The sequence below is a fragment of the Hippocampus comes genome, unplaced genomic scaffold (genome assembly GCF_001891065.2).
Source record: "Hippocampus comes isolate QL1 unplaced genomic scaffold, H_comes_QL1_v1.1 scaffold39, whole genome shotgun sequence".
Lineage (NCBI taxonomy): Eukaryota > Metazoa > Chordata > Actinopteri > Syngnathiformes > Syngnathidae > Hippocampus > Hippocampus comes.
This window is the reverse complement of record NW_017842054.1, coordinates 3,096,870-3,124,016: the sequence shown is the minus strand read 5'-3', so window position 1 is coordinate 3,124,016 and position 27,147 is coordinate 3,096,870. Positions and strand designations below refer to the sequence as shown.

General features: G+C 44.7%; 2 protein-coding genes across 4 annotated transcripts in view; both read left to right on the top strand.

The window, feature by feature from the left end:
- grid1a (glutamate receptor, ionotropic, delta 1a) overlaps window positions 1-27,147 on the top strand; it is a 234,785-nt gene that overhangs the window by 167,322 nt on the left and 40,316 nt on the right. For all 3 annotated transcript variants that reach the window (XM_019860267.1, XM_019860265.1, XM_019860266.1), the window contains exon 5: window positions 17,766-17,819. In XM_019860267.1, the coding sequence (XP_019715826.1) occupies window positions 17,766-17,819 (54 nt within the window). The remainder of the gene's footprint in view (window positions 1-17,765; window positions 17,820-27,147) is intronic.
- LOC109510148 (FAD synthase-like) lies at window positions 7,981-8,958 on the top strand. Its single transcript, XM_019860268.1, has 2 exons — window positions 7,981-8,346; window positions 8,538-8,958. The coding sequence occupies exons 1-2, from the start codon at window positions 8,093-8,095 to the stop codon at window positions 8,638-8,640; spliced, it is 357 nt and encodes a 118-aa protein (XP_019715827.1). The 5' UTR covers window positions 7,981-8,092; the 3' UTR covers window positions 8,641-8,958.

Below are 27,147 nucleotides of genomic sequence, written 5' to 3'. Positions count from 1 at the left end.
ACAAATACCGAAACATTGTTGTTGTTTTTTTTTTCCCCTCCCCGAAGTATGTTGCATAAACCGCAATGCAAAAAAAAAAAAAACACTCTTGATAAAATGTTCAATTAGAATGCCTCACGGCCCCAGTGGGGAGCATATAAATGTTGCAGGTAAGATGTTTCCCCGCTTGTAAGCGTTATGCATTCATATGCAGTACAATTAATTATTGGCCGTGTGCACATAAATATTCATAAGCTCTTTTGACGTCTTGTCCACCGCCATATGCTGAGACCTTTGAAGCATCTCTATATTGTATGTATGCAGACTTCAATTCCACGTATGAAAACAAGTCACTGTAAAAAAATAAAAAAAATGATTATACAGCAAGTGGGTGCTACCGTATTTACGGTGGCCTCCGTGGATCCGGATTTTGCGTCGAACGGACTAACAGATGGGCAAAATGAAAACCAGCGTTCCTCCATTTTATTTTGATCTCTCCTTCTAAAGCGACGCCATCATTATCATGCCACCTCTTCTCTCATCAGCTCCGTGTTTTAGCTTCAAGCTAGCTGCGCTCTAATGGCTCGGTTTCAACGGTGATTCATGCGCAACAAAAACACTCCCCCGTGTCCCACCGAAGGGCACCAACGCTCGCTTTATCATTCGGTTAGGGAGGGGTGGGCGCCGACGCTCGCGGATTTTGTCCCAAATTATTCAATTAGCCGTTTCAGCCGCCAACAACACTTGAGCGCAGAAATGTGTCGTTTTGAGAGGAGCGTGAGAACCACTGAGGGGCCGCAAGTAGAGCCTTTGTAACGCCATCAGCGGCTTTGTTTTGCATGTGGAGTGTTGATAAGATTTTTTTTTTTTTTTTTTTCGCCGTAAACCCCAAAGAGCACTCTTGGTGAGAATCGGCGTAAATGCTAATTTGTTAACGAGCTCAGTTGGACGTGCTCTACCGTCATCCTCCGCCAGGCAATTATATCGGCACCCACTGTTCAATTGTGTTGTGGAATTCTGCCTACTAGCCCCTAACGGGAGCTGTACCTTTGCCAACAAAGTTGCTTGTTACCAAGGCTTCCCTCAAGATTTACTTTTACGAACGCGCTTTGTTTTTAAATCTGTAAATGGTCTCAACCCGCCTTACCGTCTCTGAGCTGCTCCACCCGTACGCTCCTTTCTGACGCCTCACGTCAGCTCCTGTTGCTGGTCCCCAAACTATGGAATGACATCCCAGTGCGCATTAGACAAGCCATAAAATATTGCTCCAGATTCGAGTTACAATAAGAGAACATGCAAAATGGGCAAACTAGTGCACTTTCTGCACTTTCAACAAACTGTCAACGGTTTCCAGCTACTCTTCGGTTCCCAGGATGCATTGCAGCATGTGGTGCTGTATTATTATTTTTTTAAATTATGACTCATTATTGTCTATGTGCGTTTGTTAACCGTAGTTCGTACCACAAACGATACAAATTGTAAGGGGCCCAAAATTGTACCCTGTGTCAGGAGTACAGTCGGTGTACCATTGAGGAGACTGCCCCAGTGACAAGCCATTGAACCCTTAAAGCTACAGATTTAGTCCCGTTTTTTTCTGACAGCATTATGTACCATAGTAGCAGTCAGTGCACGCGGGCCAACACCAGCGAGACATTTGACGTCTGCTGTGCGCTTTTACCTCCAAGCAGATGATAAAAAGTTATCGAGTTTAAGGGTCTGCCAGCTGCCACGCTGGTCGTAAAAGAGACATTTGGTGCCTCGCTACAGTCAAAATTTGGACATCCCCGACAGAGCGCACACTGTAATCACAGCTACAAAAACCAGCGGGTAAAAGACACACACACACGCACGCACGCACGCACGCACAAAAAAAACATTGGCATTTCAAATAAGGGGCAACAAGAGTGGCATGTTTTGCTGCCCTTTCGGATCTCCAAACACATTTCTGCAAACCTTTGTGTTTTTCTCGAGATTTTGACAAGACCTTCAACACAAATCAAAACAGCATTCCACTCATTCAACTGACTTTTTTTTTTTTTTTTTTTGTCTTTTCTATTCATTCTTTCAGTGGTGCAGTGCGGCCATCAGTAAACTTCAATCAAACCGATTCTGGTGTGCGCAAGTCCCCCGTGGTCTCTCGCCACTCCTCGTAGAAGCTCATAATAGCCGAGTGGAAATTGTTGTTATTATGGCCTGCCTGCAAAGTTCATTTCGGATCATAGTCCTGGCGAAAAGGTCTAATCTGCCGTGGTGGAAAACTGCACCACTCATGTCACGACAGTCGTAATTGCAACATTAGAAACAGCGCCCGGGAGGTCGCGGTGCGATTCTACTCAAACCGCACTGATCATCGGCGGAGAAAATTTGGTCAGGATCCAACCCAAAATTCTGTTGAAGCGAGTCATCATCCCAAGTATTAATAGAGAGAGAACTAATAGGTCATGTTGACATTGGAATGGCTTGTGTACATTGTCGGGTCTCAGGAAGTGATTCAACAGCTTTTTATCTGCTCTACATGTCCAGATCGACGAGATGTTGCATGCTCCAAGCAGACCGGAAGAAGCTTAGCTATACTTTTATCTCCAGTAGACCTGATTATCGGAACGGTCTTCTGACTGGACACCCTCAGATGAGCGTCAAACGCTGCAGCTTTTAAATCTAGATTATAAACTGTTTTTGCCCCAATACTTATGATGAAGCTTTTTTTTTTCTTACTTTCTCGGGATACATTTTTCCAAAATGTTGTTAGTGCACTCTTTTGTTTGACATTCTTCGAGTATTTTGAAGAAGCTAGTTTTTTATTTCTTTCGTCTGTAATTCTTCTTCCCTCCCATTTTAAGTCTATTTTGTTTAAGTACCTTTGAATGTTGTATTTTTAAATAGACAAAACCTTGTGTCTAAATTGCACTATGTAAAATGCCAACGTGAAAGAACGAAACTAATTAGACTTGAATCATTTGACAGCTTCGTGATGAAGTGCTCCCTCCGTTTAATTTGTCTTTATGGGGCTTGCTTTTCTCTTCAGAAAGCCCACTGACAATGAAGAAGAGGGGCGGGGCAAGCAGTGGCTCACTTGCAGACAACAGAACCCGGGAAAAAAAAAAAAAATCCCTCAATCATTTCAACCAGAGTGTGACAAGTAGCTGATTAATGTGATGACATTCTTTATCTTTTGTGGATTTTGAACAAAGACAGTCAAAGGCCATCCGTTCAGACTCCAGTGAACTATTTTCAACTGGATTGAAATTGTTGAATTTCCCATTCTTTCTGAATGGCTTTAGAGCTCACAAATTGATTTCTCTCCGATAATGCCAATTAACCGTCACTTTTAGGAAGTCATTAGTTGAAGTGGACGGATTCGGTTTTCGATCGTTCCAGGCGTGATTTGCACCGACTGAGCTGGGTTGGTGCTGCTACGAAGATTTCTTCATTGACCAAAACCGGGCCCGGGTTCAGAGGGGGGACCCACCTCTCCCAAGGCGTTTTTCCATCTTTTAAATGGATTTGATATCATTGTAACTCACATTGTGTAGTACAATATTATGTCATATTTTGCCGACTCGCTGGAAGGGAGGATTCCCCCATCTGCGGCCCCTTCTCAAGGTTTCTCATTTTTCCCCAGATGAGGTTTTGGGAGTTTTCGCTTGCCCTCCTGGGCGTTTACGATCAGGGGGAGGTTGTTCATATTTGTCAACTGTGGACACGTGAAGCCCTTTGAGACTGTTTGTGATGTAGGGCCGTAGAAATAAATGTGACTTGACAAGTGTACCGAGCGCGTCCAAGGAAGGAAGGAAGCGGTGAGAGGCAAGCGAACGAGCGTGGATGCGCAGTCATCATAGCATGATGTACACCTCCGTTCAAGCATGCCGCATGGCCTGGTGGGATTCCTCGAGGAGGGCGTCACGGGAGAAGGATGATGGGGCTCGCGGCTGCCTCGCAGTGGGTGGTGCTGATGTGATGGCGATGGTGACGGCGGTGTGGCTGGAGGGAAGCCGTGGGGATGGATGAAGAAGTGGTCTTCAGCTGTCCGGGTCGCCCTGTCGAGTCCCCAGCAGAACCGTCTTTCGAGACGGGCCTTTTCAGTCTGCTATTCAAAAAACAGTAATTGCATCATCTTTCAAGCCCTTTGCCTGCGTCTGACTGGGAGACCGGACCCATTAATCAAACTAATGGAGAAGTAAGTGATTTCAAAATATAGGCTTTGATCATGCACCCGCCAGCCGCGCTCTCGCCTCGCTTCGGGAGCCCGTCGCCTCCCCGGGCCGCACTTATCTTTCGATTCTCACAGTCCTAAATGTGCAGACGGTCCTTTGCCGGAGATTATCGCTGTATTCGGCTCGGGCTAAGCCGCACAAAACTTTGCTTTTACACAGTCCATTTTGATCTGACTTGATTTGAAGCGCGGTTAGCACAGCGCCCATTTTGAGTACGAGGTTATGGAATCGTTTCGCTCCCTCTTCAAACCGCCGCGTTGCCGATCAAGCGGCAAGCAGCATGAGCCAAAGTGCCGCTCTTCAGACCGCCGTATTGATCCTAAAGAGACAGATTACATTTTTTGTGCTCCTCAGGTGTATTGAAATGTGGGCTATAGAAAAAGTGTAACCACGACTCGGGGCTACAAGCACAGCACGCTAGCAAATTAGATTCCCTCCCGCAAAGGCATAAATCAGTGTTGTGCCAAAACGTCGAAGCATGTTTGATGCAAGCTCCAAATGGTCTGCCAAGAAAATAGCCGAGCACTTGCACGAGTGCTTTATTTGTTTGGCTAATTTATTGCCGGCCAAAGGGGGTGGGGGGGGGGGTGCACGGTTGTTTATTGCAACCTCACATCTGGCTAAAGCCGTGTTTCAAGAACCAATGGCTCCGGAGAGGCACCATCCGGGCCGCTTCGCCACCTCTTATCAGCGCGTTGTACATGGGCCAGTTGAAGCGAGCGCCGCCGCTTTTTGTCACCTTCCCCGCAGACGTCGTGTTTATCGGAGCTGTTTGGACCTTGCGTCAAAGGCTTCACACTCCTACTCGACACACAGTGGCACTTCTCCCGGCCTGCTGTGAAAACATGTCTTGTACACGCTGGGTGACGTCCACGCTCATCTGCCAGCCTTCTCTCACCCTTGTTTTCCCCCCCCCCCCCACCCTCCTGTTTTATGCTGTCCAAATGTACCCATTTATATTTTTTTCTATCCTGTTTTTCCTCATTAGTCGTGGCTGAAATGTTCAATCAAACTTCATATGCACTGTTCTAAGTTGGGCCCGACCGATTAATTAATAGATATTAACTCATAAAATGGGCAAGATTATTACATTTTTTTCCTCACATTTTGTAATTCCTTCAGGGACTTAAAAGTTATTTTCTACATGATGTATTTTTTTTTAATGAATTCGCCCACTCATCGTAATTTTATCCTGAATTGGCATCGGCCTCAAAATATTCCATATTGGTTGTGCCCTCGTATTAAGTCATTATGATGTTAGAAATGCGTGTTGGTTAAGCCTCCCCCAGTTTTTTATTTTTTTTAAACTACAAGCAGACTATGTACACGCTAACAGGTGGGACAATGACAGGGTGGACATTGTTGGATTGGCATTTTTATGAGCGCACTGAGTAACTACCCTTAGCAACACGTATAAGTCTACCGCCGAGTAAATATGTTGGATATTTCGGAAATGTTTTTATATTCGTGGGCATTTCAGAATGACAGGGTGGACAGCTAAAGCTTGACAACAGCTAAATACCGTCACGTCGCGTGGTGGTGGTGGACCCCAAAAAGCAGGCAGGAGGGAGGAGCAGGTTGTACTTGAAGAATTGTATTGATAAAAACACAGAAAACTAAATCCAAAACAAAGTCCTGAAAACAAAACGAATCCAAAGTATCCAGCAAAACCCAGGCTGTAGCCAAAAACTAACAGTCGCCAAAACATGATCGAGAACATGACCGACAAAAATGACAGCTACAACAAACAAACAATGACCCGGCACCGAGTGGTCGTGCCGGGAGTCCTTTTAAAGCAATAATTACATAACGACCAACAGGTGTGCAGCTGCACGGAGAGCCCTACAGTGCCACCTGTTGGTCACAAACAGAATTATGACAAATACGCAATGAAAATGATGAAACGCGAGTGTAAAGAGTTACTCTGAGACTCGTCGTCATTTCAGCCTCCATTGAAGAAAGACAAAATATCGATAGCCACGTCACCGACAACATCAGTGTGTTTATTTGAGGGACGGTTACCCAGTCGTGCTAACAGCATGCTGCCCTCGCCCCAACGTCAAATAAACGTCTTGAGCTTGAAAAAGATTCACTTGTCAGTAAACTTTTGGCCGTGATCCGCAAAGTAGGTCAGGATCATTTTCTTTCCACTGACGTGTCTCTCGTAAAGATACAAATACATTTCGGTGACATTTGGTGTGAAGCTTATGCGATCACCAGAGGACATTTCTTAACTAGTGATCATGCTGCGGCTCATTTTGGTGACCTGGACATCCACAAAATGCAATGAATAAATTTCCAGCGACGATGGGCTTTAATACGGGGTGTTGCTGCGGTTTGACCCAAGGGCGAATTGATTAACCTTTAATAGGGATCCCGATGTGGCTCATATTCAAAATGGGCCGAGCTTCAAAAGTTGCCAATGGAGATGAAAGAGAATTGATGTCTGCTTTGCGATGAACTGAGGTTGAATTCATCAACTTTTGATCAAGACGAGTTACACGGCTAGACAAGGTCCCGACCGAGTTATCAGCCGCCCTGAAGTTAACCTTGTCCTCAACGCCGGATCGCATTAGATCGCTCAGGTGTGCCTAATGTTATGGCCGGTGCTTGCCATCTCACCTTCAAGGTTCAAGGTTCAAGGTTCAACTTTATTGTCAAATATGCATACATTGACATGTAGCATGGATGAAATTTATTTCTCTCAATCCTCAACAAACAGTGAAAGACAATGTAGTCTAAAACAGTATAAACATATAGACGATATATACAATAAAAGACGATATATACAATAAAAGCAGCATAAAACAATGGCACTTGAGGCTATTGAGGATAAAAGTGACGTAGTGCATTGTGCAATATGCAATATGCAGATGACGGATAATGAGGGGAGGGTCATAGTCTGTGACAGGAGGCAGGGGTCGGGCAGAGGCAGAGGGTGGGGAGTTTGGGCAGAGCACGGAGGGAGTTGAGTCTCCTGACCGCCTGGTGGAAGAAACTGTCTTTGAGCCTGCTGGTTCTGGCACGGAGACTTTGCAATCTCCTTCCCGACGGCAGCAGGCTGAAGAGGCTGTGGGATGGGTGTGTGGGGTCGCCTGCGATCCGGATGGCATGGCGGGTCAGCCGGGAGTAGTAAATGTCCACGAGTGGGGGCAGAGAGACACCAATGATCTTCTCAGCTGTTCTCACGGTGCGCTGCAAGGTCTTTTGGCAGGACACAGTGCAAGCACCATACCACACAGTGATACAGCTGGACAGGATGCTCTCAATGGTGCCTGTATAAAATGTCTGCATGATGGGGGGCGGGAAAAGCATTGTATATTATATATGCATCGTAAGCAATGTATCAGGTTTTATACATTTTAAATAGAAGCTGATTTCTGTAGTCCTCCATGAAAGGAGAAAAGGAGACGGATTGTCTTTGCGTTGAATCAAAATAGGACACCTGCAAATATTTGCATTTACTTTGGAAAACAATTCTAAGCATTTTTACAAATTTTTCCCACACATTAGGGACCAAATCACTCACTGAATCATAATTAATGCTTGTTTTTTTGTTTTTTTTTTTCACTTTCAATTCGAAATGATGTTCTGTTTTTGAATCACAGTTGTTTTCTGTGATCCTCAATTAATTGAAAAAAAAATTGATGACAGATCATGATTAAAATAATTGAGTCATATCCTTAATTTTAAATAATCATGAAATGGTTTACGTTTTTATTTTAGCCTTTTTTTTTTTTGCATGACATGTTTACTTGTAAATTTTTTTAAATTGTAAACAAAGGCATGTAACTCGCCATTGGTGGGGGGACACCGTAAAGAAAGTCACTGGTCTGGCTCCGCAGACGTCTCATGGACTGGTACTGAAAGCTCACCCAAAGCATTTTAACTGAAACTAAATGAAAACCTCTGTTGAGATTGAAGGGGCGATAGCGAGAACATCGGTAATACAAAACGCACCGACATTTTTGAATAATCTCCCGCGGCGGGTATCCTTCCCTGCAGGCACACCGCTGGGCGAGAAAGTTACGTCCGCGCTCAAAACAGTCGAGGCGGCGCTGGATCAGTATTCCACGGAGGAAGTCTGCGTCGGCTTTAACGGCGGCAAGGACTGCACAGCGCTGTTGCATCTCTACTACGCGGCGCTGAAGAGGTAAAAGGAAAAAAAAAAGGAGCATCGAAACACTGAGCTGTAGACAAGACAAATGATCTGAGACGTGAGATGAAATGAGAATTCTGAAAGGAAAACATGACACCGGACACATTCCGGGAGATAGTGACGAGAAATCTGTGTCTTGTTATTGCTCTTATTTCTTTGATTTGATGTCCCATTTCTGCTCTCAGGCGCTACCCCGACAGTAAAGACAAGGTGAAAGCTCTTTACATTCGCATTGTCTCCCCATTCTCCGAAATGGAGCGGTTCCTTCAGGATACTATAAAAAGGTGAAGTCATCAATCTCCTCTCAAGTACTTCCATACACTGCATTCAAACTGACTACAGTGGTGAGGTCGACCGCAATCCATTCTGTGACTTGACTGAAAACATTTCCTCCTTGAGGTCAGTTATATTTGGAAGGATTGGTTCCAGATGAAAAAAACCTTGATTACGGCGTGTCCTCGGTTTAGGATGGCGCAGAAATACGACGTTTGAGGGGTTACGAATGGCGTACTGAACTACTTTCCAGACTTGCGTGCAGTGAGGGTACTTTATCATGAGGCTCAAGAAAGCACACTTATGCCGTATTTGCTCTTTTTCATTTGATTTTTAAAAAAAATAAATTATGGCCGAGGAGTGTTTCATACAAATATTTACAGCAAAATTTAGGATAGTGATAAATTACGCTGCGTTCCATTTTCAGATTACATCCCCTTCATGCTAATAAAACTGCAGTAAAGCGAGGGCCCGCTGTAAAGGTAATGTAACAGTTGAACATTATTTACTGTCATACAAGTAGAAGTTTAGCAGTATAATAAGAGTATGTTACAAATTTTCAAAGACTTTTAACTTTAATGACAAAAGTGCTGTCACACAAGAAAAAAAAAAATTAGCAGGGAATGTCAGGTAAAAACATCGGGCTATATTCTCACAAATGTGCATGTGTTTTGTTTGTTTTGTTTTTTTTAACACGCCAGGCATACACACCTTCAAGGTACGCCAATTATCCCATAATGACTTCTGACACACCCACCACGCTGAACCGGCTCAAGTGCGCGCAACAACCAAAGAGGGTTGACTCATTGAAAACTGACAGTGGCTGAAATTTCTGTCGAGTGGAGTTTTCCTAAGACATGTCAATGCCATCGAAATCCATTTGGAAAATATGTCACATTTTGAGTGTGAAAATAATTTTCATAGCTACGATGGAAGTTAATCATCACCTTATGACCGAACGCATCACGTATCGCTCATGTATGGAGCGGCGAGTACTCTGCAGCCTTCACCCGCGCTGTCCGAGCAGGAAACTAAATTAAAACAATGTTAGGCCGTCCTGAGAAGCTTAATGCTGTCCCTGATTTATCCAGAGTGCGTGACCGGTGGAAAGTGCGCAAGTGACGGAAGTGGATGGGAAAATGAGCGCATTTAGAAAAGCTTGCAAGCAGTGCCTTTTCTGATTTAAGCACACGGGAGAATACGTAAGACAGAAAACACTTTTGGCGGCAGAGTGGCTAGCGCAAGCAGCTAACATAGCAGTCTTCATTTTCACTCAGTGCCCCCTCTTGTCAAACAGCACAAGATCCAAATCACAATCCTTTTTTTTTTTTTTTTTCACAAAAAATTGGGCAAGTTAACACAAAAAAAAAAAAAATGTGGAGACCCCCCCCCCCCCCCCGTGTGACTTTTGGAAAATGCCGAAAGTCCTTATGGATCGTGTTAAGCTTGAAAAGTACATTACAACAAAAACATTAGCACCACATAGCTGATTGCCACCTTTCGCCACCGCGGGTGCTGCTACACTTACATGGAAAATTACCCCTGAGGCTTAATAACCCCTCCATTAGCCGAATGGTCGATTCTCCGTGCTCTTGCTCCAAGGTTACTTATGGAATGTCACCAATCTGGAACTGCTGTCCTTAATGCACAAAGCTAATTCCCTCGGCCCGAGACATTTCCCAGAATAAATTAGTAGCATTTCGCAAGTGTGAAAACAACTTGCTCGCTACTTGTAGCGTCCGGCGCTAGCAATTACAGCGACAGAGCGACCTCCTAGTGGCAGTTTTCCTGACCAACAATGTTTTCCTGTCAACTCCTCTGAGATCACAAACCCCAACCTTGAGCAGCGACGGCGCCCGCAGCGTTTACATTCATTGTATTTCCGTCAAGCTTGGTTATCACAAAGCCAAGCATTTTAAAAAGTCATTTTATGTCAGACATGACGGCCTTTTCCACACGCCTTTGGACTGTTATAATGTCGTCTTGCAACCTTTTCTTGTGCCTCGAAATAATTCTCGGTTGTCAGAATGACGCTGTGGTTGACGCGGCATAGTGGGAAATAGTAAATGACGAGTATTTTTTTTTTTTTTTTTTTTATATCGTGCCCTCGTGGTTTACTTCTCAGTCTTGGCTGCAGTTTCGTAGATAATGATCAGATCGCATCCAGCCAAACTGCGCCCTTTTATGCAGGAAATGAATGTCCAATTAGGCTTTTCATCCTGGGAAGAGATGCGCAACGGTAGAATCTATACTGGGCGAGGATTCTTGGAAGAAAGCTGTCGGGAGCGGTGCGCATCTGTTTTGCATGGCAAGTCGTTTGTCGCCTAACAGCAGACGGAATAAAGACCTTGGGCGAAATGTGAAACAAGAGAATCGCTCAATGATAACGGAACGGATACGGTGGACCTTCAGAAAAAATGAGAATGCATGCCAGCATGGGATTGGGAAGAAGAAAGTGTCATTTCCCCACAAATTAAAGCTGCGACCAGGTGCCTAAATAAAATGTAAATGACATGTTTTCGCCAAGGTCAGGCAAGACGGTGTCGTCGCGGTTATACGCACCATCAGAGAAACGCAGAGATGCAACTCGACCTGCCTTTAGTTATGTTGGATACCGAGATTAGCGTTAGCCAACAGCTTTGAATTGTCGTGTGTGAAGTGCTGCCTCCATGAGTGAAAATGCAAATCTTTTTTCATGTGAAAACATTTTACAGACGTGAGCGAGACACCGTTTTAAAATGTGGGAAAATGGATCACAGCCAAACGCGGCTATTATTATTAATATTCAAAGCGTTCAACATTCGGCCTTGACTGTCACAGTTGGGCCCAAAATTTGACTTGCTCCATCCAAGACATATTTAGTGACATTGACGACTCAAAAAAATAAAAAGGTATCATTCACGCCTGTATCATTTCACACATGATGGGTGGGCAAATATGTACGGTCGTCCCCTTCGAACCATGAAGACAAAGCCTGCAGTGTTCTGCAGGCTTTGTCAGTCAGATCCGACCCAGTGAGCCTTCTTTTGAGATCATGCGCGAGAGACGCGAGGCGACGGCGGAGGCCTCATCAGCCATGTTTGTCATGTCGGGGCGTGACATTTGGGTGATTGAGAAGCCGCTCAAAGTCGAATCCCATGCTAATGCGTCCGTCCCGCCGCACGCGTCCCCGGCATACCAAAGCCACGGTCTATTTCTGTCGGCAAAGAAAATGGAGCAGTCGCGTCTTCTCGTATCAGCGAAGCAAGGTGAAGAGGTCACCTCGTACGTTTTGTCGGCCTCTGCGTCCGAGATGTTCCAGACGTTCTTTTAAAAAAGCAGTTGAGTGATTTCTGCGCTTTTTTGGATGCGACCTCTCCCACCCCACTCTGTGACTTGTTACATATTTATGCTTTCAAAAAAAAAAAAAAAACTCTCAAAATGCGTTTCGGTGTGTTGGAGGAAAGTTGTGTGCCTCGTTGAAAGATAGGAACTGTACAAAGTGCTTTCACTGCCTTTTCTCACCTGAAGTCACTCGACTGGCGCCTGGTAATGGTGGCGTGCATTATTCAGATACATTTAAGGAGCTTTTTTTTTTTTTTTTTTTACCATGGCCTCTCCTTCCAAGCGGCCCGGAGACATTCAAATCAATTAAAATGGGTAACTTGCTTTTAATGGAGTGCTCCGTCTTGGTTTGAACTTGTTTATTTCTTGTTTTGTCCTGGCTTGCAATGCCAAGCAACGTCAAATGGTCGTGAAATAGTAATTGAAAACCGACTGAAGCTGGGTCCTCACAGCTCACACAAATCCTCAAAATTCTCAACAGACATGGCACAACTAAGCGGTAACCGTCTATATAGCATGCTTGCTTCGGACTGAGCTCATTTGGGAAAATTTCTATGTCGGAATTTGTCTATAGCTAAGTAATAGCTCAAAATGACGGCTTTAAACCAAACTTGAGTGACTTCCTGTTGAATTTGAGGCATTTGCCTTAAGCCTTTTTTTAAAAAAAAAAAATTTTTTTTTTTTTTTGAGTGTGTGTATGCAGTTTTGTGGTGAAACTGACTGGCAAATTTTATGCATTCATCCTTGTGCGAAAGTGGAGTCAATTTTGGTCGGGTTGAGTTCCACATCTCCTCAATACATCCTTACGTTTCATCAGGAACCCCCCCTTGCAAAAATTGGTGAACTTTCGGGACAATTTGAGGCCCTCAAAAACGCAATTAATTTGACAAATGAATATCATAAACAAAGCAGTGCGTTTCTAAAATTGGAACCCTTATTCCATAAGCTCCTTTGTAAACAATTCTTCACGATGGCCTTGCTTTCCTTTCTCCTGTGAATTAATTAAAATCGGTATTATTCCAACTCTTGGAAATAAATGTGTAGTCCTATGGTATTATTATTACACTCGATGAAAGGAAAACGCTTTTGGTACGCTCACCGGTTTCCTTGCTCTTAATTATCCAGATTCATTACTATCTATCAGCTCGGCAATTGAAGTTGATCATCAAAGATTCACAAGCTAAATTTCCCCCAGGTGAAAGTGTGCAGTTTGTACTCAGCGCCTCCCCAAGGGGATCCTTCAGAAATGCAAATGTCTCCTCTTGCTCATGTGCCTCGCCGTGTGTGATGTTTAAATCGTCTCGCAAACACTCGCATCACTCAATGTTCCACACGTTGTACATAATAATATTAGCTGAACAAAAAAAATAAAAAGTAACAGGCGCCAAATCAATTCATATGCGTACAGGAAGCTAACCAAGAAAAGTTAGCATTTTGACTACCATAGCGCACCTGGTTGGGGGGGGGAGCTAGCATGGCGATAGAAGCAAGCAGCTTTAGCTTGGGATACTCGTGGAAGGATGCCACGTATGCCTTCACCTTTAGCGCCGAGGCACGCCAGTGGGAAGCTAACGATATCCCGCGGGAGGCTAGCAGCTTTCTCAACGAGAAGCTGGCAAAATGCTGAGAGGAGCGAGCAACATCCGCGCAATGGCAGATGGGAGTCATGATTTGTTTTTAATGCGCTACTCATTTCGTATCACCCCCATTAAGGAGATGAGACGACGCCTGGCCTTGACGAACGCATTTGTTCAGGTGCATGGTTTCATTATTATTATTTTTTTAATTCTCTACAAGCAGGTGTGAGTATGACCGACACTAATTGTTATGCTAATAAATGATACATTCACGTCTCATTGATTAGGTTATTGTTATTTGAAGAACGCCATTATAAATGTTCAACACACCTCATGAATTTAATACATTATACATTTTCATCATGAAAATGTGACTTTTCGAAATATATTTTGATCGGGACGTGACTGTGGAAGTGCCACCGTGTTTGGGTTGGACGAGCCTTTATTTTTACATTTTTTAATATAATTTGGACTTAATTTTCCAGTGACATTCTCTCTTTGAGAATCAAAAGTGGCATTGTGGATGAAGCTAATGAGATGTTAAGCGCATCTAGCAATATGGACGACTTAAAGGAAGCTAACAAGATGCTAGCAGTTTGAACGCTGTGCCATACCCGTGGAACGTTAAGGACACAGAGACACCGCAGAGCAACCACAACCGACTGAGATGCGTGAATCTGCGGCCCCTTCTCGGGGGTTTCCCCAGATGGGCTTTTTCGAGTTATCGTGTATCGAGGTGAACTGTTACCAAGCGATTGTTTATTTTTTTAAAAAGCATGCTATTTAATCAAAGTTTACAAATGTTTATAACATATTTCTAAAATAAAATGCTAAGTGGTCTCGTGCTGTTGCATTTCCTGTATCCTGCTTCCTATGCAGTCGCAGCAGACCAGCTAAATAAGAGCTCATATGATGTTCTTCTCAGAGAATTTTTACGAGATCCCCCCCCTGGTCCCGTGTGGGATTTGTCACATTAAAAATAGCGGTTTACATTCACGGCTTTTCACAGCTTCGCGTGGACTGCAATGATACTCCGTGACGCATTTCAGCCCTCTGTTCGTCTCCCTATCGGCGTTCAAAGTGGACGCCGGAGGGAATTTGCAGCAAATGATTCTCCTGAATGTTTTTCCCCCAGTAAAGACCACCCCCCACCCCTCCTCCATCAACAACACCACCACCTGTTCCCACATACACCGCTGCACTTTCTCTCAATCCCTTCTCGGTTTGAATCCCTTTTAAATTGAAGTTGGCGTTCCCGCCTTTGTGCTACGGCGACCGCGTAAGCACTCACCCGGGGGGGGGGGGGGGGGGGGGGGGCTTCTTTTCCCACCTGGAGATGTTGGTATCAACGCCACAAAATATTCCTCTACCCGCACTCCAGGCTCTCCCGTCTCGAAGAGCGCGTTGCTCTCCGGAGTGTCACGCTTGCATCATCTTTCAGCTTTTTCCAATGCCGCACAAAGCCAAAATTACTCAGCCCGGGCTTGTTGACAGCGTTGAAGCTCCTGAGTGGATTTCCAGAGATTTCTGTGTGGTACGTTGGAAATCGAGGGGGGCTGGAGAGAAAAGCCGTACTTGACTCCAAATTCGATTAGCAAAAAGGCTGATTAGACACATTAGAAGGTGGAAGAATTGTATCCAGATGCCTTTTGTCTTCTAAGTGCTGCTTGTTTGGAATCTTAATGAGTCAACGTACTTTATCATAAGACTCTCCATGTCATCTCATTGTCACATTTTGTTGCCGAGCTACGGATTTCATTCGGTATGCTAATGCTACACTGGAAGTTTTCTTTCCTATGCTGCATCTTGTCAATAAAGTATTGTCATTACAAAAAAAGGTATTTAAAAAAAAAAATGCTATTGCTCTCGGATTGGCCAAGAGCTCCCCAGAAAAACAAAAGTATCTGCAATAAGAAGTCAAGCCTTTTTTTCCAAAGGTTTGATGGCTTATTTTGCATAATTATCAATTGGTGGATTGTTTTGCGATGTTCAAGCTCAAACTCTGCTGACATTGACTTGTAGTCAGCAAAAATAGTCCAACTTTAATTTAGCGCACTACCTGTCCGCCAGCCACATCTTGAGATTTTTTTTTTTTTTGTCTGAACCGTTGTTGTCGGTCAAAGCAAGAACCTGACCTGAAATATTTGATTGATTATGATTGAATCTCAGCACAAGAACCCGACTGATTTTGAAAAATGGCCTATCCAAAATGTGTCAGGTAGTCCCACTCACGTCGTACATATTTTTTGACAATTTTATGGGTTCTTTTTCAATGTTGAAAAGAAAGAACTCTACCAGTTTTGTCTGGTCGGCAACACAAAATAGTCGAGGAAGCCGACTTTTTCATTTCACGTTCGATTTTGAATACAGTTCCCTTTCCAACAATACTCGTTTTTGTGAAAATTGACCCAGTAGTTCCTGACATATTAGGGTACAAGAGAACGTAGCCACGCCCCTTTTTGCAGAACGTGTTAAAATTCGGCGGGCCGTAGCTCCCAAACCCGTCCCTCCGATTGTCCTAAAATTTGAGACATATTTAGCAAGCTAAGCATTCGGAATGTTTCTTTGCATAGAAGAATATGTTTGTTCATTAGCCCTTCGAAAGTTAGCAAGCAAACATACGCCCGCGCACCCCCCGTGCGCCAAACTGCACGACTTCCCTTATGTGTCTGCGCTTTGTATTTGTTCATCTACTACTACTGGTACAACCAAAATGTCCCTACGGCTTTTTGTACTTCAAAGTCTTGCGTCCTACGCTCCCCCCCCCCGGGCCCTGTGATGGCGTGCCCGAAGGTTGGGGCTCTCCTATCCATCTGAACCTTATCTCGGTCGATGTTTTCAAGTGATGTCAGGACGTACGAAAGCGGTAAATACGTAAGTCGACGACAGCATCTGAGCAACATCAACACGCCTCGATGTTTTGGTTGCGCCCCATTTGAATTTCAAAGCAGCTGCGCGCGATTAGGCCGCGAGATGCGGCGTCTGAAGCGTGGAGGTAAATATTGCTTTAGGACTCCGATGGACGTCGTGCGGCTTGATGAAATCTGGAAACGAGAGGGGCATTAAAAATCTAAGCGTGACTGTTCTGAGGTTTGGAGATAAGATTAGTGGCTCGCGGTGTTTTGTTTTTTTTAACCATCGACGAGCGTTAGGTGGTGTTGATGGGCATCAACTGTTGCTGCTTCTGTCGGATTGCTTTTTCAGATTAGTGTTCAGGAGGTGGGGTTAATTGTTTTGGGGGCTGTTTTCCCTCTCCCTTTGGACGCATTCTTCAGATTTGTGAAGCTCGTACTTTCTGATCCACGCATGCTCACCTTCATAATCTGCATAATAGGCAACCCTATTTTACGTGTCGATATGCCAGAGAGAAACCGTTCCGCATCTTTTATAGACCATACACTCCTTCTGCTTCGTGACAGATTTGGCACACACCCGCCTTTCATAACTTTTGAAATTGAATAAAAAGGTTTGTCTCCGTTTAGCGCGTCGACCTCACAGTGCAGAGGTGCAGGGTTCGATTCCAGCTTCGGCCTCCCTGTGTGGAGTTTTGTATGTTCTCCCCGGGCTTGCGTGGGTTTTCTCCGGGTATTCTAGTTTCCTCCCACATTCCAAAAACATGCATGGCAGGCTGAGTGAACACTCCAAAATTGTCTCTGGGTGTGAGTGTGAGCGCGGATGGTTGTTCGTCTCTGTGTGCCCTGCCATTGGCTGGCAACCGGTTCAGGGTGTCCCCCGCCTACTGCCCGAAGACAGCTGGGAGAGACTCTAGCACCCCCGAGACCCTTTTGAGAATAAAGCACACCAGAAAATGGATGGATGGATGGATGGGTTTGTCTTAGTAGGCAAGGCAACAAAGATGGCACTTTCCATCTGTCAGTCTGGGAAACTGCAAGACCTATCCGCCTTTTGGATTGTGTGTCTTCAAAAGTCAATGAAAACATCCAGAGCTCATCCTTTGCTGCCTGCTAAACTGCGGTGTCCGCGGGTACCCTAATCTTTACCCTGGCAAAAAAAAAAAAGAAAGAGAAAGAAAGTCAAGTGATTTTAATGCTAATCGGTGTCGCACCATGGCCTGTCAGCCCCTTCTCTGTATTCCAGGTGGTCTTGAATTTCAAACGAAGCCGCGAGGCTTCCCGGGGCTTGACTGACACTGAAAGACCTCGGCCAATTGCTCACAGAGACGTTAAAAGCGCCCCTCTCTTAACCCCTTGCCCCGTCTCTTTTGCTTGATCTGCGCAGGCCGTGGAGACCAACCTGGCGTCCAAGGACAGTCACTGGGTCTACGCCAACGAGGTGAGTCCGAACGCCGGCGCGCTCTCTTGCTGCGAGTTTTGTCATTTCTTTGCTGTTAGCGCCACGAGGCTTTTACTCGATATGACAAGATGGCCTTTCTTTTTCACTCGTGATGTCTGCATGTTCCGAACTGACATCAAGGCAAATGGCTCCTCTTAAAGTGGACGTAACAGCGCAACAGTCAAGTGTGCTTTGAGTGAATACCACCCCCCCACACACACACACACACACACACTGCCTGTTTTTTGTCTGTTTTTTTGTCTTTCCAGTGATTCCAATTATTCTTAAAAAAAAAGGGAAGCGTGATGAAAGGCTTGCTTGCTCCCTATGTACCTGCCAGAGAATTAGCTTTCCAGTTCCCAGTAGAGATAACACACACACACACACACACACACACACACACACACACACACACACACACAATTGGCGTCCATTTATCATGCTGAAAGATCACATCATAGTGGAGAGAAAATGCCATTGGAATCAGTGCTTTTTTTTAGCAACCCTAACTGCCACCAAAACGCAGCTCTTTATTTATTTAATCTCTACTCGGGTTCGTATTTTCAAAAGATCCTTTCATGTAAAAACTTGCATGCATTCCTCGTTTGATTTTTTTTGGCTGCAGTACGGCGGCGCGCCGAGTTCTGCCGTGCAACATCATCGGTAAGCGAAGCAACAGGAAGTGTAGCCGCCTAGCGCTTTTGCCGCTACTTTTTCTCTGGCTTGCAGACGTCACGGTCAGCGATGTGCATTTTCGGCAGCGCCCTCCAACTCATTTCAAACAGCTTTTGGAAAACGAAATGTGCTGTACAGCACCGTGTTGTCCAAAGCAGTTTTACATAAACGTGTTCTTTGTTGTTGTTTAAAAAGCGGGTTGCCGTAGATGCTGACATATTCCGTATGCCTTCGTGGAACTGGGAGTCGCGGCTTGGAATTGAAGCGGATTTACATGGGACAGGAGATGAGAGAGTCTCTTTTTTCGTCGATTTGACGCTGCAGCTTCTCGTTTGCTTTCAAAACTTAGCTTGTAGCAGACGTGTGCGCATTTTCAGCATGACGTCCCTGATCCACCGGTGAAAGGACACTTTGATCCTCTCCTCTTTCATCTAGAACTGCTTCAAACAAAAAAAAACATTATGCGGTAAAGTGGTTAAGATTGAACGGCTGTCTGTATTTTATGTGTTGTGTTGTATTATTTTGTTGTTATGACGACTTCAAGATGGTGCCGCGTGATTGGCTGCCTTTACAGCAGCTTCTGTACTTTTTGTTCTTGTCCTTTCATAACTTTGCTGCTGTAAATTGGGAATTTCTCCATTGTGAGACGAATAAAGGTTTTCTTATTCTTAGAGGGCAAACTGAATTTGGTTACAGCCTAGTGCCAAATGTCGCTTCACCTTCATTGCATCAAGATGCAATTCATCACCGATCGCTTCCACACACTTGACCTGAGACCTAACAATCCATTCAGGGATTATCGTGCTCATTCCTTTTTTGGTCGCCGTAATTTCACGACGTTTTGCCAAAGTGCCAGTGCAAAGTGATCCTCTTGTTGCGGTTAAATGTCATTTCGTCCAGGTGACAAATCGTTAACCAAGAGGGCTGAATATTGATTACTGAAGGCTAATGAGGCATTTGGTATTGCGGCGCTCGCAGTCCCGATGCTCTCTCACCTTACATTACATCTTGCATTTGTTGCTTTTTCCCCCTCCCCCCCATTTTTTAATAACCACCTTTGCAGTTTGAATCAGTTCATCCAGGCATGTCGGTAAAATATTGCTCCACACGGGCTAAAGAGGCCTTGAGCTCTCTGAAAAGCCTTTCTGCCTGCCGCTTTTAATTCGTATTATTGGTTTTGTATGCCTCACAAAGCGGCACAGGAAAGGCTTTTGCAGTCTGAGCTTGTTTGATAAGTGACAGGCTATAATTTTTAATTTGTAGCCGTCTTCATACTCGAGCCGCTGCATTCCTTTTAGTCTTTTATTACGGTCCCGGAGAAATTATGGATGAGCTAATTTTGCACTCGCTTCGCTTGGACGAATATGATGTCATATCGGCAGTGTATCAATTTGCCTTTTGTTGGGTTCTTTTCCAAAAGGTGATCTCGCCTCACTTCTCCAACCTAATTGTCAAGACGATAAAACAAGTTTGAGTTCTCCTTCCTTGTGCCGGAGCCTCTTTTCCTTTTTACTATTCAAAGTAAACCGTCCATGAAGCTGACGTTCACCTTGAAATGAGGACGATGCACACTTGTCGTCCTTTTGGAGCTCCTCGCTTGCGGAGGAAGTCATTTAAAAAAAATAACAATAATACAATTAGGACCACTTACAGATAAAAGGTTTGCTTCAACGATGTTGTTTTTGTTTGGGGTCTGACCTCTTCAGGAGCCACATTGTAACCCTGTTCCTAGCGTGCATTTATTTTAAAAACAACCGAAGCGCGGTGTTTGCTTCTCAATAGGGTGGGAGGAGACATGATGGGGAGCTGATTAGTTCTGATTAGCCCCAAATTTGTTTTCCCCGGAACTTCCTGAGCACAGCTGCGTGGGGAGGTTGTCAGGCCGGACAGCGAGTCGGAATAATGAATGGCAAAAATGTGTCTTTGTACTTGGAATTGTGTGTCCTGGTTTAGAGCTTATTAGACTTGTGCTCGTGGAACTGCCACGACAGACACATTTCATTGTGTGCGCCTTTGAATGGCGAGACAGACATTTACTTGTTATGTACATCAATGGACAGACAGATGATTCGAGTCTAGTTGACCACGTCTGGCAGTTCAGCAGACCGAGGGCGTTTTCTTCTACCCTTACATGCCCCGGGCGCACCTGAGAATTTGGTGACGGAAAGTAAACTAAACTTTAGACCCGGAGAAACCAGGTCTAAGTTGTGGCGCAGGTGGTGTAATGCGATTTGGGTGAATTTGATCAAGGCGCAGGCAGACCGAAGCTGTGCTCCGCTGATATGTGTGTCATCATATTTCATTCATAGCTTGCATTGAGCCCTCTGAGTCATTGTAAAAAACAATTTATTAAATGCATTAGTTTTAGCGTCTTATATTTTTAAAAGCAACCCCCTGCCCGCAGCACAACTGGTGTCTGTTTGTGTGTGGGGGGGAGAGGTGGGGTGGGGCGTGTTTTGTCACACACAGACGCGCGATTGACAGTGCACGGTTGTCTTCAAATGCCCACTTTTCATTGGCCAACTTAACATCATCCGCAAGTGGAGATCTTGCAGCTACATATAAACGTACTTTATAACATGTGTAGTGAATAACTTGCGCGCACCAATCTCCTGCACGGACAAGCTTGCGCCATTGAAGACCCTGCACCTCACCTGGATAAAAAAAGGTAAAAAAAATTAGGCAAATATTTTCCTGTATTTTTCCAATCACGCATTAGAAAGAGTAATGGGGAAAAAAAATAGAGACGCTGAGGGAGAGGGGAAAAAAAAATCATAACCTTCTCTACTTGTGCCTGCGGACCTGAGTTCAAATTAAACATGGTCGTGTTTTATCGCTGGATCCTGCAGGGATATAAATAATTGTACACGTCTCCGGCGTCTGCATGCTCCCTGCTCGTAACTCAATCATGACATTCATTTCAAATGCATGATCTCCGCACCCACAAGTGACTCAACCAAAATCCCCAACGACCGCCGTATCGCCAACGGATGGCCTCTCACATTTCATTCAAGTCCAGCGTTACCGGAGGATCTGTTAATCCGCCACCGGCCACGGGCAAAGAATGTCGATGCTTTGCTCCACGGGGAAGCGAGAGAGAGCACAGAAGTGAGATGCGTGGGGATGATGAGGATGATGATGATGTGCGAGCAAGATCACAAGGCTCCAAAAAAGATATTCTCGTTTTAAATATTAAGGGTGTAACAAAAAACAGTTTGAATCGGAAAAACGGTTTTCATTTCACCAACTCAAATCAAATGATTAGCTTTTGAAATGTGCCGTCCTTGTATCGCATCGCGCCAAATGTATTGCGATGCGTATCAAATGGTCTTTTGCAGCCTTTCGAGGCGAGGAAGCCATTAGTGACTCTCTGTACTTTTGGACCAAATGTTTAATATTTGCTGAAGTGCAGTTTTTATGAGCAGAGCCCGGGAGTGTTCTACTGAACCATCCATTTTCTGAAACTGCTTAGCATCACAATGGTTGCGGGCATGCCAGAGTCTATTCCAGGCTGTGGGCGAGGTACACCCTGAACCGGTTGTCAGCCAATCACAGGACACACGTAGACTAACAACCATTCGTGCTCACAATCACACCTCAGGACAATATCGAGTGTTCAATCAATCTAGCGTGTGTGTTTTTGGAATGTGGGAGGATACCGGAGTACCCGCAGAAAACATGCCAACTCCTCACAGGCGGGCCGGGGCCAGATTCGAAGCCACCACCTCAGCCATGTGACGCAGACACGGTAACCGTGCCGCCCCTGTTAACGAAGCAGACATTTTATTCAATGTTCTGTCAATGCCAGTCTTCAATATTCTTGAGTAAAAAGTTATTTGATTAAACAAAAGGATACTTTATCGCAGCGGTCGCCAACCTCTTTTGCCCCACGGACCGGTTTAATGTCAGACAATATTTTCAGGGACCGGCCTTTAAGGTGTGTCGGATAAATACAACAACAGAATACGATATGACCTGCATGAAAAGTGTGGTATTTTCGAAACATAATAAGAAACACGAATCATGACACGAGGAACCTCCTATGTGGCCGTAATGCTCTCTGGTCGCTATGGTAACGTTTAAAAGTGCCTTCAAAACAAGATACAAAGAGCATGAAATATACGACTCACCATCACCGCATATTATGCGGAGTGGGCTTGCTGCGTGGGAATCTACCGTTGAGATAAAGTCCGCATTTTAAGTAGAACTCCTGATACTGTCGATTAAATGTAGCCTTTTTCTTAAAAGTCGTAGGCTCCTCTTCTGTCTCCCGGCTGGGCCTTTTCTCCTTCCCAAAGAACCTTTCCAAAGACGTTTGGTTTTTTTTTTACTCATTTTACTAGCTCCCGGATTTCATTTTAGCGGCAACCTATCACGTGACCGAAAAGCGCGACTTGACCTGCGTCAAGAGTGACATACTGTCGACGGATGTAACAGAAAATGCCGTAATTTTTCAAAATAAAACATCTTTCGGATTCCAAAATAAATAACAGGGAAGTCATGTAAGTTATTTATTCTTTCTGTGCGGCCCGGTACCAAATGACCTACGAACCGGTACCGGTCCGTGACCCGGGGGTTGGGGACCACTGCTGTATAGGTAGTCAGTCCATTTAAGATATCATCAGTTCAGCAGCACAAAAAAAAAAAGAAGAAACCGAATACCGATATTATCGTTTATCGTGATCGTTTTGGGAAAGTTTCGTGTTCTAAAAATGCGGATGACAGGATGATAAGAACGAGGGACTATTTCTTGAATGTTACGTAAAGACATGGTCCAAAGTACTAACCAGCACTCTGCCGCAGAGCACGTCAAGCACCAAATACATTGGAGTCGCTTACCTGCCTTGTTGAATTGTGATTCAAAGTAAGAACTTGATGATGACCAGATTGTTAGTTTTGTGGTGGTGCACCAAAGAAAAAAAAAAAAAAAAAGTCGGCCGCAGCAGTGTAAAAATAAAAAGTTAGTCTCGAGCCCCGCACAAGCTCGCCGTACCGACATGAATACATACAGAAACAATGTATCTAATAACCTTCGATGAAGAGGTTACTGTGTAAAACCGGACAAGTGTTCCTGCCTTGAATGGGTTTTTGTGTTCAATTACGTTTTGTTTTGAGGCTGCACAACGCAGGCAAACTCAGTGCACATCACAAAGTCATTTAAGAAAAGAAGAGAGGCTTCCAAATTGGCTATTAAGAGTCGTGGCACGACTCGAGACGAGCGCATCAACAGGAGTGGGAGGGACGAGAGGCGGCCGAGCCTCCCGCTGACCCGGCCCGGCCGAAAAGCAGCGTGCGGGCGCGAGCGCGGGCTTGTTTTGGCGTCTGAAATTCAGATGGATTGCCCATCCGCCGAGGAGTTGGAAGTTGTTGTGTTGTTTTTCTTCTCAAAAAGCGGGGACGCTGACACTCGGTGACGCGTGATGGATGAGGGGGCCGCGCCCGCTGTGACAGACAGAGTTGAGGAGGAGAGTCCACAAGATGATTGATGCCCGCGGGTAAAGTGGCGCCGCGTAATTGAAATCCCGCCGACGCTATCTTGGTCACATTAGACACCGATTCTCAAGATGCGCACTTACCTGGTGCAGAGTTGGCCCCGCGTGCATGGTATTCGATACAAGTGCAAGTGCTCGGGCGTTGATCCGAGACTGGACTCCCAACGGGGGTTTTAAATCGTAAAAATAAACAAAATAATCAAAGCTCACATTTTCATGAATGAAATTCAGTAAAAATGAAAAATGCTCATTAAAAAGAATGAAAAGCAACTAAAACCACATTTTACATTTACAAAACGAACTAAAAGAACAATGACCGTGTAAATGTCTTTTGTTTTTGCCTTTTAGTGCTCTACATCCGTACAAAAGAAAGAAGGTCAAACAAGTCATTTGAGAATTGCAGTTTACCCTACTTTCTTACACAATACTTAACTACCTTGTTTTCATCACCCGACAAATACTCCAACTATTTAAAATGAGACATAAGTAAAACTAATACTAAAACTAATAAAAAAACTAAATGAAAATGAAGCATTTTCTTTTTTAAAAAAAAAAAACTGCTCGAAAAAACCGAATAAAAATTTGACAGTTCTTTTATTTATTTATTTATGTATTTATTTTTATGATAGTGAAAAATGCAAAACCATTATAATTTATAACAATTATAAAACTATTATTCAGTCAATCACACGGCACATAGATGAACAGTCAGTCACACCACAACTCACACTCTATTCACACCAGGGTTAGAATATGTTTTGGATTTTTTAAATTGAATTTGTCTTGATTTTTGTTTTTAAATAAAATAATTTAAAATAAATTGTAAATTATTTTGAATTCATTTTTAAAGTTACGGGGTTTTTTGTTTTTGTTTTTTATTATTTTTTGCCTCCTTTTATTTTTTTCAACAAGACTTTGTTTTAGTTCCGCTTTTGTTCGTTTTAGTATTGGCTCGAGTTATATCCAGCATTGTCGTTCTGCTTGTAAAAAGCAGAATATTTTCAAGATCTCTGAGCATGTTTGCCTCACAGGTGCACCCCTAGCTTGCTGAGTTTTTCTTCGAGTACTCCAACTTCCTCTCAAAATTCCCCAAAATGCATATTTGGTTCATGGAAGACTCCATATTGTCCTGGAAGTGCGCTATACAAAATGGATTCGCCGTTGCCGTTTTGATATCTGTAGTTTCTGCTCCTGTAGCTGTTTTGTCAGATCTTTTTTTTTTTTTTTTTTTTTGGACGAGGAGAAAGACTCTTCGGCTCTCATTTCAAAGCATGTGCTTCACATTTCCGAGAATAATTGTGTGCATAATGAAAACAATGATGAGAAATTGCGCTCAAGGTGGCGTTGCCGTGGTGAGTGGGGGGAGGGAGCCTCTGATTGGTGGCCTTGATTGCAGATAGCGAGCCTTTTCAGTCGAAGGGAACACTTAATGGCCGAACCGTAATTGGATGAAGACAAAGGTGTCCGCTTGCGATCGGAAGGAGAGATTAGTTACGGTTTAAGGAGTGCGGACAAAATGTGCTTGTAACTCACAAGGCATTAGCATGAGTCACTTAGAAGAACTTCGCCACCGACCCAAAGCGTTTTCTGCACTTGGCTGGTGACCGGCTCAAGTTGCGGCTCCGCCTCTTGCCCAAAGTTTGCCGAGAAAGGCGCCTGCTCACCTAATGAGGACGCGTGCTCGAGCTCAGGATGCTAATGAGTCCAGAGCCCCGTTTGTGACCCCCCGCGGGTTAAGCTCGAAAGAAAACGAGTCAATGGATGGACACCCCGGTGGTACAGGACAGACTCGCATTACCGCTGATGGATCGCTAGCATGCCACTGGAAACCAGATGTCAGAGCATCCCTATTTGTCAACTTGAAATGAGAATGTGCTGGAAGCTAATCAGATCAATCCATTCACAATCTACCCCTCGGCCATAAATGGTGCCAACAGTAGGTCCAGAGCCTCATCATCATTAATCCGAGGCAGCCCAGACAGAGGACCCCTTCCTGCCTCGAACCGTTGACCCAGTTGTGATACTTCAGCAGCCGCCTTCATTTTCGATGACTCGGATTATTGTGTCATTACGGATGAGCTTCGTGTCGAAGGCCTTCCTCGACAACGCTCTCCATCAAGCGATGCGCTTTCATTTGCTATGCTCCCGGTACAGGTCAGATCCGTAAATCCGCATCGGGTGTGCAGGCCGCAGTCGCCCTGCTCCGTTTATGTCACAGAGGTAAAAAAAAAGTGTGACACCGTGAATCCAAACCACTTCCTGGATGTAAATACGGTTTAACAGGCATTTAGAACAGTAGATGTCGTGGTCACTGAGGCCGCCTTCTCGTATCGCCGCCGAATTCAGGGGTGCCCAACCTTTTTGGACCGAAGTTCAACTTTTCAAGCAACCAACCTCTCCCCATCGACGCCCTACTACAGCTGCACGCGTACACGCACGCATGTATGAGCAACAGCCATAACGGCCCCTAGCATGAATGAAACAGAAAAATAAAGTCGATGCAAGAGTTGGTGAAAAGGGAATCACTGCCTGCCTTTGTCGAGACCTGACGCGGAGACGGGGTCAGGGTCGTTGCCAGCGTCACGCCAAAGTAGAGCAACGAGCTCGGTAATGGCCCGCTATATTTTTACAGATGCGCTCGACTGGAAGCCAGCGCTCGGAATTAAATAAACAAATCATTGAATTACTCACACGTCATTCCACCTTGTTGCGTTTGGATGGGAGGGATCTCGCCGCAATTAGGCCGCCTCTCCGATAGACCGATCCGAAGCGCAAAGGCGCTTGCAACGCAATTCTCCCCGGACCGTGCGGCGACACGTTTTGCATTCTGGCGTGAAAGTGCGGCACGTTTCCCCCGCCCCCCCCCCCCCCGCGCCTTCTGATCCCGAAATAGTCAAATAGTTCCGGCTTTACCATTCCGATTGCCGCATTTTCATGCCCCGTAAGCACTTGTCGCTCCGAGCAGCTTGCGCAAAGCACCTTGATGTCCCATTAATTAAAAAGCGGCGCCGCAATTACTGGTATTTTTATTTTTTATTTATTTCTTGATGAAAGATTAATGGCAAGGACCGAGTGGCGCACAGAGGATCATTTAACCTTTCTGTCAGATGAGCTGGATTTGATTAATGCCCGCTCCTTGTCTGGCTGTCATTGGTGCAAAG

What these genes read in the sequence shown, in the direction of transcription:
- LOC109510148 (XM_019860268.1), top strand. Translation starts at nt 8,093, where the DNA reads ATGAAAACCTCTGTTGAGATTGAAGGGGCGATAGCGAGAACATCGGTA. An exon ending in TACTACGCGGCGCTGAAGAG is followed by an intron (nt 8,347 to 8,537) that starts GTAAAAGGAAAA and finishes TTCTGCTCTCAG; the next exon opens with GCGCTACCCCGACAGTAAAG.